At 53.0% G+C, this 18,205-nt stretch overlaps 10 protein-coding genes and 1 non-coding gene across 11 annotated transcripts; 6 read left to right on the top strand and 5 right to left on the bottom strand.

Annotated features, from left to right (window-relative positions):
• Positions 1-236: 236 nt before the first annotated feature.
• On the bottom strand, positions 237-860 carry BDZ83DRAFT_572150 (uncharacterized protein; the record flags this gene model as incomplete). The annotated part of the gene is made up of 1 exon (XM_060504476.1): positions 237-860. One exon carries the CDS (start codon positions 858-860, stop codon positions 237-239), a length of 624 nt encoding a protein of 207 aa, XP_060367678.1.
• Positions 861-966: 106 nt separating this feature from the next.
• Positions 967-2,350, bottom strand: BDZ83DRAFT_197549 (uncharacterized protein). The gene is made up of 2 exons (XM_060501639.1): positions 1,262-2,350; positions 967-1,181 (listed from the first exon to the last, which is right to left on the bottom strand). The coding sequence occupies exons 1-2, from the start codon at positions 1,939-1,941 to the stop codon at positions 1,073-1,075; spliced, it is 789 nt and encodes a 262-aa protein (XP_060367677.1). The 5' UTR covers positions 1,942-2,350; the 3' UTR covers positions 967-1,072.
• On the top strand, positions 2,213-2,701 carry BDZ83DRAFT_749919 (uncharacterized protein; the record flags this gene model as incomplete). The annotated part of the gene is made up of 3 exons (XM_060513842.1): positions 2,213-2,326; positions 2,387-2,450; positions 2,505-2,701. 3 exons carry the CDS (start codon positions 2,213-2,215, stop codon positions 2,699-2,701), a joined length of 375 nt encoding a protein of 124 aa, XP_060367676.1.
• Positions 2,702-3,331: 630 nt separating this feature from the next.
• On the top strand, positions 3,332-4,090 carry BDZ83DRAFT_717700 (ribosomal protein L34e; the record flags this gene model as incomplete). The annotated part of the gene is made up of 3 exons (XM_060511978.1): positions 3,332-3,369; positions 3,509-3,632; positions 3,902-4,090. 3 exons carry the CDS (start codon positions 3,332-3,334, stop codon positions 4,088-4,090), a joined length of 351 nt encoding a protein of 116 aa, XP_060367675.1.
• Positions 4,091-4,780: 690 nt separating this feature from the next.
• Positions 4,781-5,513, top strand: BDZ83DRAFT_572132 (uncharacterized protein; the record flags this gene model as incomplete). The annotated part of the gene is made up of 2 exons (XM_060504472.1): positions 4,781-5,240; positions 5,305-5,513. 2 exons carry the CDS (start codon positions 4,781-4,783, stop codon positions 5,511-5,513), a joined length of 669 nt encoding a protein of 222 aa, XP_060367674.1.
• A 1,110-nt stretch (positions 5,514-6,623) lies between these two features.
• Positions 6,624-9,112, top strand: BDZ83DRAFT_197576 (uncharacterized protein). Its single transcript, XM_060501640.1, has one exon. It carries the CDS (start codon positions 6,848-6,850, stop codon positions 8,768-8,770), a length of 1,923 nt encoding a protein of 640 aa, XP_060367673.1. The 5' UTR covers positions 6,624-6,847; the 3' UTR covers positions 8,771-9,112.
• A 513-nt stretch (positions 9,113-9,625) lies between these two features.
• On the bottom strand, positions 9,626-9,722 carry BDZ83DRAFT_t88. Its single transcript has one exon. It is a non-coding gene; the product is annotated as a tRNA-Ile (tRNA).
• Positions 9,638-10,235, bottom strand: BDZ83DRAFT_612511 (uncharacterized protein). The gene has a single exon (XM_060507715.1). The coding sequence runs from the start codon at positions 10,128-10,130 to the stop codon at positions 9,777-9,779; it is 354 nt and encodes a 117-aa protein (XP_060367672.1). The 5' UTR covers positions 10,131-10,235; the 3' UTR covers positions 9,638-9,776.
• Positions 10,236-11,786: 1,551 nt separating this feature from the next.
• Positions 11,787-12,282, top strand: BDZ83DRAFT_197500 (uncharacterized protein). The gene has a single exon (XM_060501636.1). The coding sequence runs from the start codon at positions 11,932-11,934 to the stop codon at positions 12,241-12,243; it is 312 nt and encodes a 103-aa protein (XP_060367671.1). The 5' UTR covers positions 11,787-11,931; the 3' UTR covers positions 12,244-12,282.
• A 903-nt stretch (positions 12,283-13,185) lies between these two features.
• BDZ83DRAFT_197502 (uncharacterized protein) lies at positions 13,186-14,145 on the top strand. The gene has a single exon (XM_060501637.1). The coding sequence runs from the start codon at positions 13,221-13,223 to the stop codon at positions 14,058-14,060; it is 840 nt and encodes a 279-aa protein (XP_060367670.1). The 5' UTR covers positions 13,186-13,220; the 3' UTR covers positions 14,061-14,145.
• Positions 14,146-15,984: 1,839 nt separating this feature from the next.
• Positions 15,985-17,126, bottom strand: BDZ83DRAFT_197516 (uncharacterized protein). Its single transcript, XM_060501638.1, has one exon. It carries the CDS (start codon positions 16,932-16,934, stop codon positions 16,335-16,337), a length of 600 nt encoding a protein of 199 aa, XP_060367669.1. The 5' UTR covers positions 16,935-17,126; the 3' UTR covers positions 15,985-16,334.
• Positions 17,127-18,205: the final 1,079 nt, after the last annotated feature.

Raw genomic sequence — 18,205 nt, 5'->3', positions numbered from 1 at the left:
TGTCCCGCCAATTCTGCCTTGGCTCATCTCCATATCCATAACCACTTCCTGCGAGAAACAAGTCTCTTGCAATTGTCGTCTCGTCGTCCTCTTCCCGATACATCGCATGCTGAGAGCGAACGCTAGTGACCGGGGCTTCTTTTGATGCCGAGGCGTGGTCAGGCATTAGACGTCCACACAAAGTCGTCGGATAAATCCGAAGCCTTGAAGCCCGACTCGTCAACCGGGTCACCCTCCTACATAACCGAAGATGACAGGAGTCGAGCGTCGACATCGTCCATGGGCAGCTCCATGCTTCCACGCGCCTCCATGCCTTGCAATCGCGACTCCATGTTCTGGAAACGAGGCTCGTAACCACCCGCGCGATTCTCGAGATTCTCTAGGCGCTTGTTCATCGTGTCAAGAGCTTGTTCGATGCGACCGAAGCCTTGATTCATGTCGTGATTGAGGCGATCAATCTTGTTGGTGAAGGAGCGGATCGATTGTGCGAGAGGGGTGTTTTCCTGTCCGGGAGGGGCGGTCGCGATGCGAGGCTCGTGGTTGTGACTGCCCTCCTGAACAGCAAAACGCCACTGGTTTCCGAGCTGGACCTCGCAGACGGCCTTTGCGCGCCATGGGCAGTCGACCTTGCGCGTCGATGGATTGCGCTTCTTGGCGGTGCTGCTGTACTTGACGCCGCCGCGGTCGCAAACCAAGTCGTAACGGGTAGGCTTGCCATCGCGGTAATTGGACGCGCGCAACTTGACAACTCCATATCCTTGGTCTTTTGCGACGCGCTGAACCGATGTCAGAAGGTCTTCGAAGGTCCGAAAGATGCCCTCAGGCGGTGGTAAGAGCGCAGGCGGAGGCGCATTCGACATGACGACGGAGGAGTCCAGCTTGGCGGTTGTGAAGGGTAAGTGGGGGAATGAATTCGGTGGTTGACGGATCCGGGGGAGCGGCGGACGCGTCGAGAAGTAGAAATAGAGGGGCGGAGAAATGAAGATGAAGATGAGACTGGTGCGACAGCTTTTTTGTTGGCGATAATATCCGTACTTCTTTGGGTGAAGGGCTCTCCTCAGAAGGGCTGCAACTAAGTTATCTGGTGACGGAACGGCAGGAAACACGGAGAGGTTGGAGTCAGAGAATTCCAATCCGCACGGTCTGAACTAGGTTGGCAGTTAATCCGCTCTCCGGCTAACCTTTTTAGCGAGGGTCAGCATCCAGGATCCAGCTGCAAGCCGCCCTAGTGTCCAGGGCTTGGCGTTCGCGTTGCACGTACCTACACAGTAAGGTAAGGTATCCAGCGTTTATGTTGAGTATCCGAGGGAGGTTCAGAGGGATGCTGCTGGCAATGCACACAATCTTTTCTTGCTGGGTTGATGGTGATGGATCATGTGGGGGAATGAGAATGGCTGGAGGTAAAGGACATGCGCTTTTATGTATTCCGCTTCTTTTCTCTTTTCTTCCAAAGATTGATTGCCTGGCCGGAAAGCAAGCTGCACCTTTCGCCTCGGACTCGACATACACCTTCACGTGACCAATCAACGGCCAGGTAGAGTGGACGTCCGGGAGTGGTGAGGAACCTGGTACGCCTGGCAAGGTGTCCTGGCCCCCGGGTGCCTTGCACCGTGATAGGTAGGCGAGATGTACTGGCCCTGCGGGAATAGTGGGGATAGGTACTCCAGAGAATAACGCACCAACCACCTTGACGCGCTGCTGGGAAAGTCTGCTGGGACCCGATTCTGGCCCTGGCCCATGCTTCCAGGTTCCATGGATGCGCTGCACCTGCGCCGCGTACCAGACGTTGAAGACATCACCTCCATCAATACACACAGTATCTCCGGCCTGCTTCGCGTACTCCTTTTGGGACCCCGACCAGCACCACGCATGACAGTGTGAGTGGAACGTTTGCCTTACAGACTGTGTCATTTGAAGTGTTCGCAAACACGGATCCAGCATTTACCTTTCTTGGACCATCTTTCGGCTGTGATTGCGCGTTGCGCCTCAAGCCATCGCTCGGCACCCATCCATCCAACCTCGCCGGTCTGGTCGTCGAAACGCCTCGGTCCCTTAACTCGACTCTCCATTTTCGACTCCCGACCCAGACATACCACACACCGCCTGCTCGCTGGTCTACCGACCGATTAGACCCTTCCTTCCTTCCTTCCTTTCGTTCTCCTGCGCCATGGTCTGATAGTCCCCTGCGCTTCTCCCACCAACACCCACTACCATGGCAAACAACGGCCCATCTATCAAGAGTGAGCCTGGTGCTCCAGGCTCCGAGGCATGGGATGAGGAACGTCTCGAACGGGCTCTGGATGAGCTCAAGCTCTTGCATGTCAAGGTTTGTTGTCCCCATAGCGCAGATGGATACTTGAGATCACGACACTGACATTTTGCAAAGCTTCGTGGTTTGCGAACAACAATACCCCGAATGATGGAACCTTTGTCGGTCAAACAACCAAGCCGTACGTCTGAAGTCTGCCATCACATGTTTCGTTCACTGACATTATGCTATCCAGCCCAAATCACGTTCCAAGCGTACATGGAGTCGGTGGCTGCGGCCAAGAGGGAAGTGCAAGACTTCCAGGACTTGAGAAAGAGCGACAAGATAACGAACATTATGGAACATGCCACACAACGTCGTAAAGAGGAGCCTAATGGCATCAAAGCATGGCGTACGACAGACCACCCTGACTGGACAACGACAGACCCATAGCGCTGTCTTTGATCTTCGGGTAGATATATCAGTAATTATGGCGTTAAGGCGACTATTACGCGGGAAGCGGATTGACTTTTGGGTACATCATGGCTTGATGGTGCATATATGAGCAGATGCGGACCGGGGCTTTAGGGGACCACTGCAAACAAGCTGAAGGGTATATTCATGAAAATGATGAGGAGAACGCAATTGGAACTCCAGTTGTAACTCAAATGTGATAACACGATTCCTTACCTTTGAAGCAGAGAATCACCAGTGTGGCTGGCTTGGCTGGATTCTGGACTCGAACCAAGCTTCCGAGATCACTGTTGCCGTTTGGCACTTTAAACTAGCAGGCTGCGGGTCACATTCCACCCTCCCATCCAATTGGCCGTCAACAGTGACTGTCAATGATTTCGCAGTCAAAAATTGTTAGCGTGTTTGGCACGTGAGCTGGGCTCAGTCCGGGGCTTTCCAGCTGGCAGCAGCCACATGTGGCTTGTCACCCACTGCCCCCGCCTCATTGGTCGCCTAAGCGGGCTCTATCTCGTCTTTCCACCCACACAAAATTTCGAGAAAGCACGAAAATCCGCTCGCGATCCTCGACTCTCAACTAACCAACCCGCAGCCCGCAGCAAATCAGTCACAATGGCCGGAAACCGTGTCCAGTACCGCCGCCGTAACGGGTGAGTGATTCTTCCTAGAGATATCGCATACGATTAATTCAACGACCGAACGACGTTACTCTTTCCCCGCGATCGCAAAATTGTTGCATGGTGGATAAATTGGGAAAAAGAGGCTGACTTGGAAAATTTCCGTGTGCAGCTACAACACCTCCTCCAACCTCACCCGCATCGTCAAGACCCCGGGTGGTGAGCTGAGAATCCTTCACATCAAGAAGCGCGGTACTGCCCCCAAGTGCGGTGACTGCGGTGTCAAGCTCCCTGGCGTAAGTTCGAACCCTACACCGAAGCCGAATCGAACGATCCGAGAAGCCATCTGAGAGAGTACGGAACTGTGGGATGTTATTCGGTCATGGTCATGGATGTCCTTGGAGAGGGGTCACATCTTGTCTCGAGGGGTCACGTCGAGGCTGGTTGGAAAAAGGACGCATGACTCCTGAGGAACCGGCGCTCCCAGATGGCAACGACGAACTTTTGGCTTCGACTTGGAGTGTACCAGAGCCAAGCAGAAGGCATGCTAACACGACCGCGACAGGTCCCCGCCCTCCGCCCCCGCGAGTACTCCCAGATCTCCAAGCCCAAGAAGACCGTCCAGCGCGCGTACGGTGGCTCGAGATGCGGTAACTGCGTCCGTGACCGTATCGTCCGTGCCTTCCTCATTGAGGAGCAGAAGATCGTCAAGAAGGTTCTCAAGGAGCAGAGCCAGAGCGAGAAGAAGAAATAAACCCGACGCATCTCTTCTTGGTCACGTCAAACACAACACTGGCAGGAATGGGAATAAGGGGTTGGTTCATTGCTTCGGTGTTCATTAGGGCAAAAACAGCATGATACAAAGGATCGTCGGGCCACGGGGCGGATTGAAACGGTTCTTCTTGCCGACGCTGTCGTTAGGGCACTGTTAGGCCTCGATACCTGAATGAAAACGGAAATCGAGCCCTTCAACAACACAATTCTTATTGGTCATGTGGGATTCCTGTTCGTTTTTCTGTGACGGACGACAACCCCACGGTGTCTGGTCGTGGCGCCCAAAAAAAAAGTGGTTTACTCCCGAGATCTGGATTATGACAGCGAAATTGAACTTTTCTCGCCTTTACGGATGACAACTGTGTTTAAGTCGCAAAATCCATGTTCGTGTCCACTTCAACTAGTAATATTTGGTTCCCCATCATGATGACGCCCGGCTTGTGTGTTTTCCGTCAACATTGTTCGTACTTGAGGTAGTCCAGCATCCCGCCTAACCCAGTAATCATGACGTTCAAGACACTGAGGCATCGCACCCCCGAAAAAAAAAAAAAGTCCCAGCTTCCCAGCTCTTCTAAACATAACCACATACAACTAAACAACCTTGCATGAATCTAGATTGATTCCAGCCCTCGAACTACCCAGCTTACAAACGAGGCAAGCAAACGAATCGATGAACACCTCTGCGACAACCCGCGCTCTTCGCGGATTCGCGCGCACCCAGCGCACCGTCCCCCGATCCATCCCTCGAGCTTCGGCGACATCATTACGACCCTCTGCCGCCGCCGCCGCCCAGCCGTTATGCATGCGCAGTCACTTCCACACGACTCCATTCAGATCAAAAAATGAGAAGCCCAAGGATTACCAAGGAGCGACTGACTTCAGCGAGATGGACGTGCTGGCCAACACACCCATCCCCTCGACTTCGATCGACGCCTGCGTATGGGATGGTTTCCACCTGAACAGCGGTGTCAAGATCATGGACGGCGATGCGGCGCTGCTCATCGGCGGCGAGGCATTCGAGTGGAGGCCCTGGGAGGCGAAGGGGTCCAAGAACCTGATCAACGCCAAGGGCCAGTTCGAGCTGCCCGCGGAAGCATTCGGGCTCCTAGATCTTGTCTGGCCGAGGCCTGGTGCGCCTACTTCTCTTCTTATATTTCGAGAGTAGTCCGGTTTACTAACGATGACTCTTTACAGATCTTCTCATCATCGGTGTTGGTCCCAAGATCGTACCCCTTAGCCCGGCGACGAGGAAACACCTCAGCTCGCTAGGCATCCGCGTCGAGGTGTTGGATACGAGAAACGCCGCCTCCCAGTTCAACCTTCTTGCTACAGAGCGAGGCGTCGATGTCGTTGCGGGCGCGATGATTCCCATCGGGTGGAAAGAGGGTAAGGGAGCTGTATGAAGTGCAGGCGGTGTCTCGGGAAACCTTCAATCCGATTCATGATGAGTCGAACTTGGAAGGCACACATTCGTCACCCAGACTGGAGTCATTCACATGACAGTCTCATAGCGATTCACAGCGATTCACAGCGATTCATAGGCCACCATGGGGTGTGACAGAGATGCCAGTTTCTCCTGTCCATGGCAAACTCTTGATTAACTCAACAGGGAGGCCATCTGTGTTTTCTTTGGGCCCCGCCACGAGTCCCACCTCTTGGCTGTGACTGCAAGAGCCGTACTATCACAACCCTTCAATGCTGACACGGAAACACTCCGCGACCAACATTAAAAACTTTGCTCGCCAGAGGTTTACTTGTAATACATAGAATACTAGTTACCTAAACGCAATGTACAATACCCAGCTTTCAACTTCATCTGATACGTAATCAGCCTTGCAGCACCCATGGACCCTGGACAATCCAAGTGAGAAAAGTCAATACAATTGGCCAGAAAAATCTAGATGCAATACACCAATGACAGTGTTTTCCCGGGCCCAGGTGGAGGAGAGATGACGAACTGTTGGCTGAAAATGAGCAGTGACATAAAATTGCCAAAAAGGCAAAGGTTTGCCGTGCCCGCCGAATGCACCTGCGGCCTGTCCCACCTTACCTGTCTATGGAGGCGGCTCATCGCTACTTACGCTACCTTACTCACCGGCGCGCGTCTCTCTCACTCATACCTTATCTCCCCTCCACTCATTCCGCTCTCACTCACTCCGACTCGAACCCCAGTGACAGATCTTGCCTTACGAACGGCCTGTTCCGACCACGTTTTCGCCTGCCTCTCGATCAGTCGATCTCTCACGAACGACACCTTGCCCCGCGCGCGCGTGTCTCTCACACTTTGAGAAAAACAAAGAAAAAAGAAGCATCCGCTTTTGTTTCTCCTGTAGTGCTTCTGGGCCTCGCGCCCAGCAGCACCTGGTGCAACAGACCAGAAGTCAACGAGGGGACCGCTTTCCCGCCTCAAACTTGGTTGACTCACATTCCCGCCCAAGTGTCACCGACCACGGTTGCCGCTAATCTCGTCGCTCCTTTTTCTCTTTCTTGTTATTCTGTCCGAACACGGCGTATTCACAAGATCAACGCTCTCGCGTCCCGACCAACAAAAGAAGGCCCGGCATTTTCTTATAGCGCACTACGTTCAGAGATACCCGCGCATTATCCGGTCTCCATTTTCCAACACACATTGCGTTGTTGAAGTCGAAATTGTTATATTCACTATACTCTACGCGCGGTATTACTGCCCGGCACGCGCCTGAATCTCGGCGTATGAGAACCGCCCTCCGTGTTCAATATGTCGGATCAACAACAGGGCGCCGGCTGGCTAAGCTTCGCCAACCCTCATGACCCTGGAGCTACCGATCCGACCTTGCTGAAGGATAATTCGGAGACTCGCTCATACACCACGGGGCGCTATACCTATTCTGGCGTCAGGACGTTCTACAAACGACACCTCCAAGCAGACCAGCTGCCCAACCCACCACTTCCCCTGCTTGTCTGCATCCACGGTCTGGGAGGGTCAGTAGCTCAGTTTCACCCGTTGCTGACAAGTCTGGTTCACATATCATCATGCCTGGCCATCGACTTGCCCGGCTGCGGCCGCTCAGAGTTCACCCAGCAGGCATGGGACGCCTATACCCCTGAAGCACTCTGCGAGCTGCTTGAGGTCATCATCGATGAGTATCGTCAGAAGGAGACCGACCGCAGCGTCGTACTCATCGGCCACAGCATGGGGACTACCATGTGCGCACAGCTGGCGAGTCGCAATGCGCCGCACAAGACGGACCTTCGCAAGCACGTTGTCGGACTGGTCGCCATCTGTCCCGTAGCCGGTCCGCCCACAGAAGACAAGACAACGCTATTTCGGAGGCTACTCTGGGTACCCGGCTGGATCTTTGACCTGTGGAGGGCTTACGATCGGTGGGGAGGCCCGCAAAGTGCCAGCGTCAGTCGATTCGTTGGCCCCGGTGCTGATCTCGAGCTTCGCAAGCTCCAGGACCGCTTCAACAATCAAAGCAGGACGCCCGTCTGGCGCAGAATGGCCTGGGGATCACTTCAGAACTATGAAAATGGAGTTGCCAAAGGCGGCGTTCCTGGCAAGGACGTGTGGGCCGGCGTTGATGTCCCGGTCTACCTCGTTGGCGGAAAGGAGGACAAGCTCACGAAACCTGAGGAGGTGGACAAGATCAAGGACTATCTCTCAGGCAAGGCGCCTCTATCGCCCGAGACTGGGTCGGACGATGGTCACGAAACCATCGTCGACGCGGCGGCACCGGTCAACACATCAAAGAATCCGACGGACCACGGGCCCGAGAGTATAGATGATATTCGAGACGAGGACTTCCATCGAGATCGTAAACTCAACGAAGATGCGGATAATGCTCTCGAAGATCCGTCGACACCCCAAGAGTCGCCCGCAAACGTCCCGCCTCAGCCCCGGCATCCTACCAAGGTCGTCAGGTCTATCATTATGCCTGCGCCTGCCAACCACGCGCTTCTTTTCATGCCTGCGACAGTCAGAATTCTGGCTGGTCTGATCTCCGACTTCCTTGCCAATCATGTCACTGGTCGTCTGTCCCTCGGATGGCAATTACAGTATCTCTCACGGGAAGGCAAGTGGGATGTGAAGAACTTGGCCAAGTGGAAGGGCGTTGTCCCGGTTTCCCACCCAATCGGTCCAGCAGGCAGCCCGCCAGTCTTCAGAGCGATGAAGACTCTGCGAGAAGCAGACGATACGCATTGTCCTGCCGAATTTGTTAAGAACTGGGGAGGGATCATCAAGGACGTGATTGACATCAGTCACGACAAGCCAGTGTACGACCCACGGAGCATGGAAAAGGGCGGCGTACGATATCATAAGTTCGCGACGGTCTCAAAGATCCCGCCAAAGGACTCGGAGGTGGCCCACTTTATTGCGCTCGTGGACAAGTTGCGAGAGCAGCAGAAAGCGAGGGCCGAGGAGGAGAAGTGGGCAGAAGTGGACGGCCAGACGCAGGTTATTGGAGTCCACTGCCACTATGGCTTCAACCGCACTGGCTACTTTATCGTGTGTTATTTGGTCGACCGATGTGGGATGTCGGTAAAGGACGCAATCGAGACGTTCAAGGAGGCGAGGCCTAACGGGATCCGCCACCAACACTTTAGAGATCGGCTATATTTGCGGTATTCGGGACTGCAGGAGGAGGAGGCTGTGGAACAGCAGCAGAACGGTTCATGAGATTCTCCCTAGGGTGTTTCAACATAAGCATTTCGTGGGCATAGGGGGAGTGAAAGGGGTTTCAACAGGCAGCGTCACTGATTAATGATAAACATACTTGGTCAGCCTCGCGGTTGACAGCATAATGAAGTCTCCTATACCCTGAAAATTTCAATGGCTAGGCCCAGAGCACCTCGGCTGAGAAGCCTACGCTTACCATCTGTCGTGTTACTTGAGTGATGATGACTCTTCACTTTAGGCAGTCGATCTTTTTGATTTCATTCCTCAATGTCAGAGATAGATGTAGGAGGCGACTCTTGGAGGTGTATCACACAACATGATCTTGCCTGATTGCAATAAATTCGCAGACGAGCCTTCCTAGTAAGCTATTTGGCTGGGTACCCTCAAGAACTCGTTATTCGCGCATCGGTTTACATATCGAGCTCGGGCAGAACTATTTTCGACTTAAACGTGATTCTTCCCGTCTGTTGCATCTAGACTGCGGCCCCCCAGGGACAACGTCGACAGACGACGCTCTTTGAGTGCGCCTACATGATTCCCATTGCCAGCGGGTTATCTCCCGAGCCTTAGGTGAACTGGGACATCTTCTCAAGAATATGGAATTCAATGGAGATATGGAATTCAATGGAGTGTCACGTATCGTCTCGTATAGAGGCCATTCGGGCAAAACACCTTGCTCTTGAATGATCAAGCAGCCAAAGATCTCGTATACCTCGACACCGCACATATCCGTCCATAATCTCCCCCATCCCTCGTCGCTCATCTCTCGCAAGCGCCTTCAGAACTTCAAAAGAATCAAATTATCGATACATTTCTGCCACCGGGATACTTCTCATCTTCAGCAAAAGAGAACACTGATCAGTGGGAGGCTTGAACTCCCGGCCTTGGCATTTACACAACATTTCTTGATGAAATATTAGTACCACGCTCTAACCAACTGAGCTAACCGACCCCATCCTGAAGCGGACTTGAAATGTGGGATGTGTGATGTCGTGTGGATTTTGCCCTAAGTTGAGGGAGGGCCACGATGTTGGGGGTCCTCGGAGGGGCGGGTCGCGGGGCTCTTCGGAGGGTTCGGTGGGACCTCCGGCGCTGACGGATGGGTCAGTGACGACGTGTCTACGTGTGTCGAAGATTTGGAAACGGGTTTCGAGGGATTGAAGGCTATGGGAGTTGTGAGGGACTGAAAATTGATGGAGAGTATGTTTGGATTCTGACACCGATGCTCTTTTCCTCTCTTTAGCTGCAGACCTGATCTGTAGAGCACGGGCATCGCGAATGACGACTTCAACTCGGTGTGGTAGTAAAATCCATGAGATAGATCCCAGTAATCGATTAAGGAGGTGCAGGAACAGTTCATGATCTCATCAGTAGCATGTTATTACAATCGTTGACACCAAGCCTTAGGCGCAGTTCTTGATACATTCAAGGCTAACATGGCGAGATAGTTCGTGATACATCAAGGCTAAAAACTATGCTGAGATTGTATGTAATGTCTTCAACACTATATGTAGTGTAGTAATAGAGACGCTTCCCCTCCCCGTAGGCGGCATTGCGACAAGCATTCCCCCTCGCGTGGAGGTTTTACTTGGTACGAAGGCGAAAGCTTGTAACACTCATGGCAAACTGATGATCAATTCAGGCGGGCTCTTTTATACGCATCTGGAACGAGCCTCACAATATAATTCGTATCAAATCAACAGACAACTCGATGGCTTCTGTATCAGTAGCAATATGTTTACCAGACGACTACATACTTCGAAAGTCTACAGTCACAGATTGCGATTGACCTGAGATCAAGGTTTCGTATACGGAAAATAGGGTAGAATGATGTTAACGGCTGTGAACAACTGCTCTCTCTATGGCCAATTACCTATTGCTGGGACTTGACATAGGCTGGCTCGTCAGCTCATTTGAAGATTCAGTGCTGTCCCCTGAAGGTTGAGTGCCAAATAAGATGTGCGCGCACTGCGGCCATGGCCGGTTGACGGTCCAGCGCGTGAATGGGTAGTTGATTGGGGCGCTGCTCGCTGGGTGACTTGTAGGTAATGCTATCAAGAGCCTGAGAACTATTACACGCTGCAGGTAGTTCTTCTCGATCCATCGCTCTACGTGTTTTCAGCGAGGCATACTGAAGGCATCGGGCTGATAAATAGCAGTGTTTCTGTCAAAAATGTCATGAAACATATGATATATCTGGCAAGGAAGGCCGTTTATCTCTCTGTTTAGACCTAGACGGAAGTCGGTTGATACAGAAGTCGATTTGGTGGAAGTGGTCTCCTGCTACATGCTATACGAGAAGTCATTCTGTGAGATACCATCCTTCAAGCAAAAGCTTTCAGCAGATGCCTCTGTGTCCGTACGATGGCAATCGCTGATCTTATAGAGGACCATGGACTGTTCTCTCCATGTCCTCGTCTCAACTGATTTCTCTGCTCGTATTCACAAAGAATGCGAAGGCCGTAGACATATACTCTTGTCATGATACTCTGATCCTGTTCCCAGCGGGCTCAAGTTGGCTTTTCTTCGCCCTCCGCACGTATGAGAGGGCGATTCAGAAGCAGCGTAAAACGACTTCAGTACCACATCAACCAGCGGGACAGAAAATGTCTTGATGGAAAGGACTTTGGAATCCACGACTTATATACGACTTTACGATTGCATTTACTGATTAAATATGAAGAGAGGTACCAAAATCGCCGCCACGCAGGAAGGCTTTCTGAACTGCGAGACTTCTTCTTCAGAGGTGGTCACGACGAATACGAGATGAGTACATTGCAAGATCACAGATGGGAAACTTCGGTCTCTGCGCTGCATTCGACTTGGCTTTGCATGTGCCCCTTTTTCTTCAAGAAGCACAACTGTAATTGATGTTACACTTTCTAGAGTCATTTGTGAAATCGAGACTCTCTTCCTCTCTTGTGAGTCTCCTTGATCATATCAAGGAATTCATGGTCTTTCGTGTAGTCGCGTTGAACAGTTGGAAAGTGGTGCTTGTACATGATCTCACAGCGGCTTCGCAGCTCCGAAGAAACAAACAGGAGAGCTCGCAACCAAATGGATAAATAGATCACAACAATTCAGGGGAACCCGAGAAGCCCTCCCTCTTTCTCCGTAACCACTGGGCCGTCTCGTATATTATATCTTTCAGGGGAGTGAAGATGTCTCCTTTCAGGCACTCGACACGAATACATTCGTGCAAGGCAGACAATCTCCATCCACATCGCCAGCCGCCATCTACTCCGGGTTTTTGGCCCCCTTCTAAAGCTTCTAGGTCCACAACCCAACGCCGTCGAAAAGCTCATGCTCGACATCGCACGCCGTCGAAACCAAGAGTAAATTCTCCGCAAGCGCAGAGAAGATCAAGATCACCGGCGTGCCGCGATTCTGAACTACGGCAAGAGATGGTAGCTTCCACAGCGGAGGACGTTACCGGCGGCGTGGCCTTGGATAGCTTCGCGATCTCAAAATGACGGACATTCGAACGGCTCGCTCAACGGATCTGTCTCCTAGACGCCACCTACCATTCCTCCCCTCCCTCTATTGCTCCCTACACCGAATCACCTCTCTGGAAGCAGGCAACCAAACCCACACAAATCCAAACAAACATCAACTTTGTCTCTACGAAATGCGAACCGGTTCGCGCGTACCCACGTGGGGATCGAGAACGGCGGACAGTAGGCGGCCTCCCGTGAGCCAAAAACCGACATGAGATGCCGCGGGACGAAGAGAATGGTCGGATCTTCATCCACGTAGTTCGTTCATCCTTCGTGTTGATCGGTCCAGGCACATAACCTCACTCATTGGACATCTCGGCGAGGCCGTTTCTCAAACTCTGTTTTTACGAGATATTTCTGCCCCTACATCGTCACAAGTTAAACCCAGATGAGGAGCCGAACTGCAGAGTCTGCACTTTGCAATCACCAATCGTGACATGCACGCAAGCTTTACATCACAATCACATTCCCACGCATCCACAACGAACACACCGGATCTACGAAACCTTCATCCTTCTTTGCCCCCTAATCCAATTCTGCAAAGCTTTCATTTGACTCTCTCTCGTGCCTCATAACCTCTGTCGCCCACAGGACCAAGCCAAGCCCCCCCTTATCACGCACGTCAGAAGACCGACAAACCGCCGCTCAGGCAATTCTCGTGAAAAGAAATAACACGCCGTCACACGGGCATGTAATGAGCAGGGCACCGGACAAGGGGGGTCAAGGGTCAACACCCTCTCTCTTTTCTCAATACGAACATCTTCTTCGAAAAGGCGCGCGAATGAGCGGGTGATTGGGCAATCTCGGAATATCGTCTCCTATCCTCAGAGCTCCTAGCACGCGGCCAAGTCCCGAGTCCAGGCCCAGGCCCTCCAATTCAGGAAAGCAACTCATCGCACGAAAGTCTCTCTTTGCATCAAAAACTTGCTTTCGTGCTTCGCGTCTGTAATGTGATGAGATCCCAACAGTCCAAACAAGGGCAACCTCCAGCGGATCCTGCATTTCTGCTGCTGCCTCCTTCACTCCGTACATACCATCCAGCCATCCAGCCATCCGTCCATCCATCCATCCATCCACCAGCCAGCCCCCCCTTGCGCTTCGTCAACCCCATCGTGAAAATCAAAAACCCAAAATCAGATGATCAAACCTGGCATGTACGCTCCATCAATGGGCCGCCGCTGACTGCTGCCTCCCTCCTTCGAACGAAAGTCACACGGGCTATGCCATGCAAGCGCACGAGCAAAAGCGAAGAAGACAAGACAGCGACAAGACAGCCTTCTCCAATCCTTCTCCCCCCCAGCCATCACATCACACATCCCATCACGGGCATCAAGGGAAGGGCCCATCTGACAACACTCAGACCAAACGCCCCCAGCACCAACACCAGCACCAGCACCAGCCAGCTCCGAAAGGCCCGCAGGCTGCGGGAACAGCAAAGACCCTCAAGACCGGACTACGGCAGCTACTTTCTTGGGGAAGAGACAAGACCAGGCCGGGCTCCTGCATGGCATCAGCACCAACACCAGCGCCAGCATCAAGACAGAGAGCACTGTTCATCGTCAAGTCCAGTCCAGTCAGGTGGCCGGGGATTGGGGATGGAGGGGGAGCACAATAAACCCTCAACGTTTAGTTCGGTGGCTGACCCTATCTTGAACTTGGCTAAGCTACGTGTTCTACCTCCCGTGGTAGAGACCACCAAACGGCCACGACACGTCCACGTCCCCTTTGGACACGCGCCGAGAACTGACCCTCTCACTCTCACTCCCTATGTGCTCTCTCTCGCGTTTCCGTGATGTTCCAACGAAGACAGCTTCATCCTTTATCCGTCACTCGCTTCAAATCCTTCCCTCAGAATAAACACAAATCGCACACCCCCTTTCACTAGTTCCTTTCCCCCGTCCACCTGTTCCCTCATCTTTCTGGGCTAATCTTGGTTCACTCACGGCCCTCAAGCCAACAAGAATGGGGAAAAAATTACCAGATGACAAGCCCGCAGGAAAGGTCGAGCGCAAAAGGCTCAGGAAAAAGGAGCGCAGAAGTGTCATAGCACATAGCACACCCCCAGAAACCACAAAGACCGGCGGACAAGAGGCGGGACAGAACGAGAGAGAGGAGAGAAAGACGAGTCCCTCGGACAGTGAACTAGCTTGGTACACCACTTCGCGCGGATGTGGGATCTTCTCACTCACTCTCACTCTCACTCTCACACCCGTCTCGTCTGTCGCGCATGAGGCCTAACGCGCGTCATGTCCATCAGGTCGCTCGCTGATTCACCAATTCGTGTCGCGAGAAAGAGGCAAGCCAAGCCGTGTATCGTGTCTATGGAGACCAGAGACTGGAGATATGATGTCGCGAGACTTTTGCCTTTCCCCCTACTGTATAGTTAGCGGTAGTAGTCTCCTTTTCCCCTACTTGCCACACCCACGCCCCCCCCCCCTCCTTTTTCGTTCGTTCTTCCGGGCTCTCTCATTCACACTTGTCTCCATCGTGGGTTCCTCATTTTGTTTCTCCGCCAGTCTTACCGCATGACGCCGGTTGATCGTAGGAAAAGGAAAAGCTGGCTCGTGTACGAAGTACACACTCCCTAGGCTTTGCTTCTCTTGCCGTCCTTCCACCCCTCATACCGGGGGCTAATCAAGCGTGCTCCTCCTCTTTCTCACCTACCGGTATCCCTCTTTCCCCAAGCATACATCATGCAGGTATCGACAGCCAAACAAGAAGGAGGAGAGTAATCCACACGCCCTGGATCTGGCATGGCCTAAACCAGAGAGGGTAAAGTAGTCCCGTAGAGACAGCGAGAAAAAGAGAGAGGGAAAGAAGACGGCAATACGTAGAGAAACCCCAATCCTCCCAAATCGACGCCGTCTCGAGAACGAAGGAGGCGCCCGCTAGGGCGATGCTGCGCTATTCGAACCAACAAGAGAAACAGAGCAGCAACAAGGCAAGCCCTCAAAAGATTCCACGCTACAATCGTCCGCTAGACACGTCTCCCATATCAAATCAATGACACTAGACGGGGTGGGAAAGGGAAGGTAGATGATCCCATTACAAGCAAACAAGGGGAAAGAAGAACAACGCCTGACCAAGGGGTGTATCTTGCGTGCTGCTTGCCCATGTGGGAAAAAAGCCAACGCCAGAAAGACGCCCGACATCCAGCGCCAACGCCAATATCAGCACCAAGACCAACACCAAGACCAACACCAGCACCAGTCATCGGCTGACGGCGTGAGCGTTGGAGGAGGGAAAGAGGAAAAAAGGGGACCCGGGAGAATAGGGAGATGCCAGCCATCAAAGGAAAGGAAACCAAGATGGACTTCTTTTTGGTACGAGACGGTGGGAGGAACAAAGTACGTTGGTCTCTGTTGAGCACGTTCCGAGGGCGAACATGGCACCGGCCATTTGGCCTTTTCCTCGAGCCGGACCTGTCGTCCTATGCCTATGGCGTTCAACCCGGGGTACCTGCCACGGAGTCGACTCCGGGAAAGACGGCCGCCAAACTACGGTGTTTCCAAAAGTGACAATTGCCAGCCTACTCCGTACCAACTACCAAACAATGGGCAGAGTCGCAAACCGGAGAAGCGGGAGGAGGCGGATGAGGGGACCGGGTGACCTAATGACCGATGATGACTGAATAGTATCCGTAATACCTAGAACAATTTGTCATTGCTGGCTCTTCGTCCTTCACCCCCTGAACAATCCAACGGAGAAAGACTTTCGAAGGAGGCTTGCAAACAAACGCCCGCCAAGTTACGCAATGCGCTCTTTCTCTTTCTCCGCTTCAAACTTCATCCACCTGCGGCTGGGCTTTCCCCCCGCCTCCCGCGACTGGTATTGATTCCAAAGAGTACCAATTTGATACGAACGTGCGCCATGTCACGAGGAAGGGGTGGGGAGGGAACGGGTAGTACGGTATGTCTAGGTTCAGGTACCGTACAAGGCATAGGTAAGGCAAGTCAAGGCCAGGCAAATCTTACCCTTTGAGAGGAAGTCCCACCCCTTGCCTTCTCTCTGACCTCTTTCTCCAATTCACACAGCATAGCTCTCCGAGTCGTCGCATCCGATACGCCCTATGCAAGCGTAGGTATCAGATGAGGGAATTGCACGGAGCAAAGAGCAGAAGGCAGATATGGAGACCTGAGAAAGCAACGAATCAAAGAGAGATCAGCGCTCTTTCCGCACTGCCACCGGGTGTCCTCGGACGGCGTCGAGGAATAAAAGATCTTCGAACCTAGCGCGGCGGGGAAAGGGGAGGCGGGAGGGGAGGGGGCCAAAAACGTATGTAGTGGTAGGTAGGTAGCAATCCGTAGCCAAGAAGATAGGCCGTGAGAGGAAGGATGGGAGGTAGCAGGGAGCAGGGGGAGGAGGAGGAGGAGGAGGAGGAGGAGGAGGAGGAGAAGGGAGCAGTGCATCCGTAAAGCTGTACTGCGTAGAGGGGGGCCAAGATGGGAACCTTGCCCTTGGACAGCCCGTCCATTCTCTCTCACTCTCTCCTCGTTGACCCTCCATCGCTCCCGCCGCCGTCTCTCATCCGCCGCCCTACCGAAAGAACAGACCACAAGGAAATCAAGACCCGGAACTTGGAAGAGCCTCTTGGACGCTTGTCGGATGGAAACGACGTGGATCCCTACTAGACTGGAGATGCAGCAATACGGGCTGGCACGAATCATTGAAAGTACGCCACTGTATGCGACGTTGGGGGAAATTGCTTGGGGATTTTCGGGTTAATTACCCAAGATCCCGTGTATTAGGCCGAGAAGGGTATGAAGGCAGCGCCACGGAAGAGAACGAGAGGAGAGGATGGATACCTAGTTGGGTACTCAGGGGGGTGAGTGTGTGTGCCTGGGTCGACCATAGGACAACCTGGGTCTGGACAATCTCGACACCTCCAATCCACCCCTTCACTTGGGAGGTGTGGTGGGCTCTACCAGTCTTCTAGAGGCCGTGTACCTGAGAAGGCAGGGTTGGTCACGTCACGTTGGTTTTATTGCATTGACAGAGTGGCTTGTCTCCTGTCCGCTGTTGCCGCGTTTGGATGAACGAATGTGCCGTCTCAAAACAGACATGGATGGGTTTCTGCGGGGAGAACAGACATTAAGTGAGGATAGGAGGAGGAGAAGCAGGAGTGGGAGGGTACGGTGAATGTTCCGATATCCTGAAGAGACGAGACCCAAGGATGGCTTTCTCCTCGAGTCAGTTGACTGAGGAGATCCTGCAGGCTGCTTATGCTGTTGGGAAGGACTCTACCGTGGTTGCGGATAGAGACGCTCCCTCCACATGAAATGTTTGAGAAAGTGGGCTGGGGGGGGGGGGAAGGCGGAACAAAGAGAATCGCTCTTGGGGCGCGGAAGGAGTAGTGAAAGACGCCAATCTATGATTGGGGGCTGTAGGTCCGTAGCTCTCTCTCCATCTTTCATCTCCATCTTTCTCTGGTGTCCCTCACTCTTTCTGAATGAGCTCAGGCTTCCCGCTGGAGAGGGGAGTGTGGCAAAGGAGGAGAAGGGAAGGGGGGCATTGGCAAGGGTGAGGACGAGGGTGTGGGGGGTGGTTTGGAGACGAACAAGTGTCTGTGTGGGCGTGGGATCTAACAAGTTGGCTGTCATTGTGATAGCTCCTCATGTGCCTGTGTAAATGTGCCCAGCTCTTCGTCCAAAGGGCTTCGTTACGGACGTTGTCAAGTACGGTGAAAGGGAGAGAGCGCCACAGGTGGGAAAGTTTATTTCGGCGTGATGTCTTGGAGCTGTCATCGTGATTGGACACATAACCGGCAGGGGAGATGAAGGTCCTGCGCAGTCTGAGACCTCTCTTGTGGGTAGATTACGCATACGTATGAGACTCGTCTTTGGGTGCCTGTATCTGTAGGGATGAGTGAAAAGGTCGTGGTTGCGGTATCCGGAGAATACCTACCATACCCACGCATGCCATGCTCGATTCGTATTCA

This window comes from Colletotrichum acutatum (genome assembly GCF_030867785.1).
Source record: "Colletotrichum acutatum strain CBS 112980 chromosome Unknown BDZ83scaffold_23, whole genome shotgun sequence".
Classification (NCBI taxonomy): domain Eukaryota; kingdom Fungi; phylum Ascomycota; class Sordariomycetes; order Glomerellales; family Glomerellaceae; genus Colletotrichum; species Colletotrichum acutatum.
This window is presented reverse-complemented; position numbering and strand designations above follow the sequence as displayed.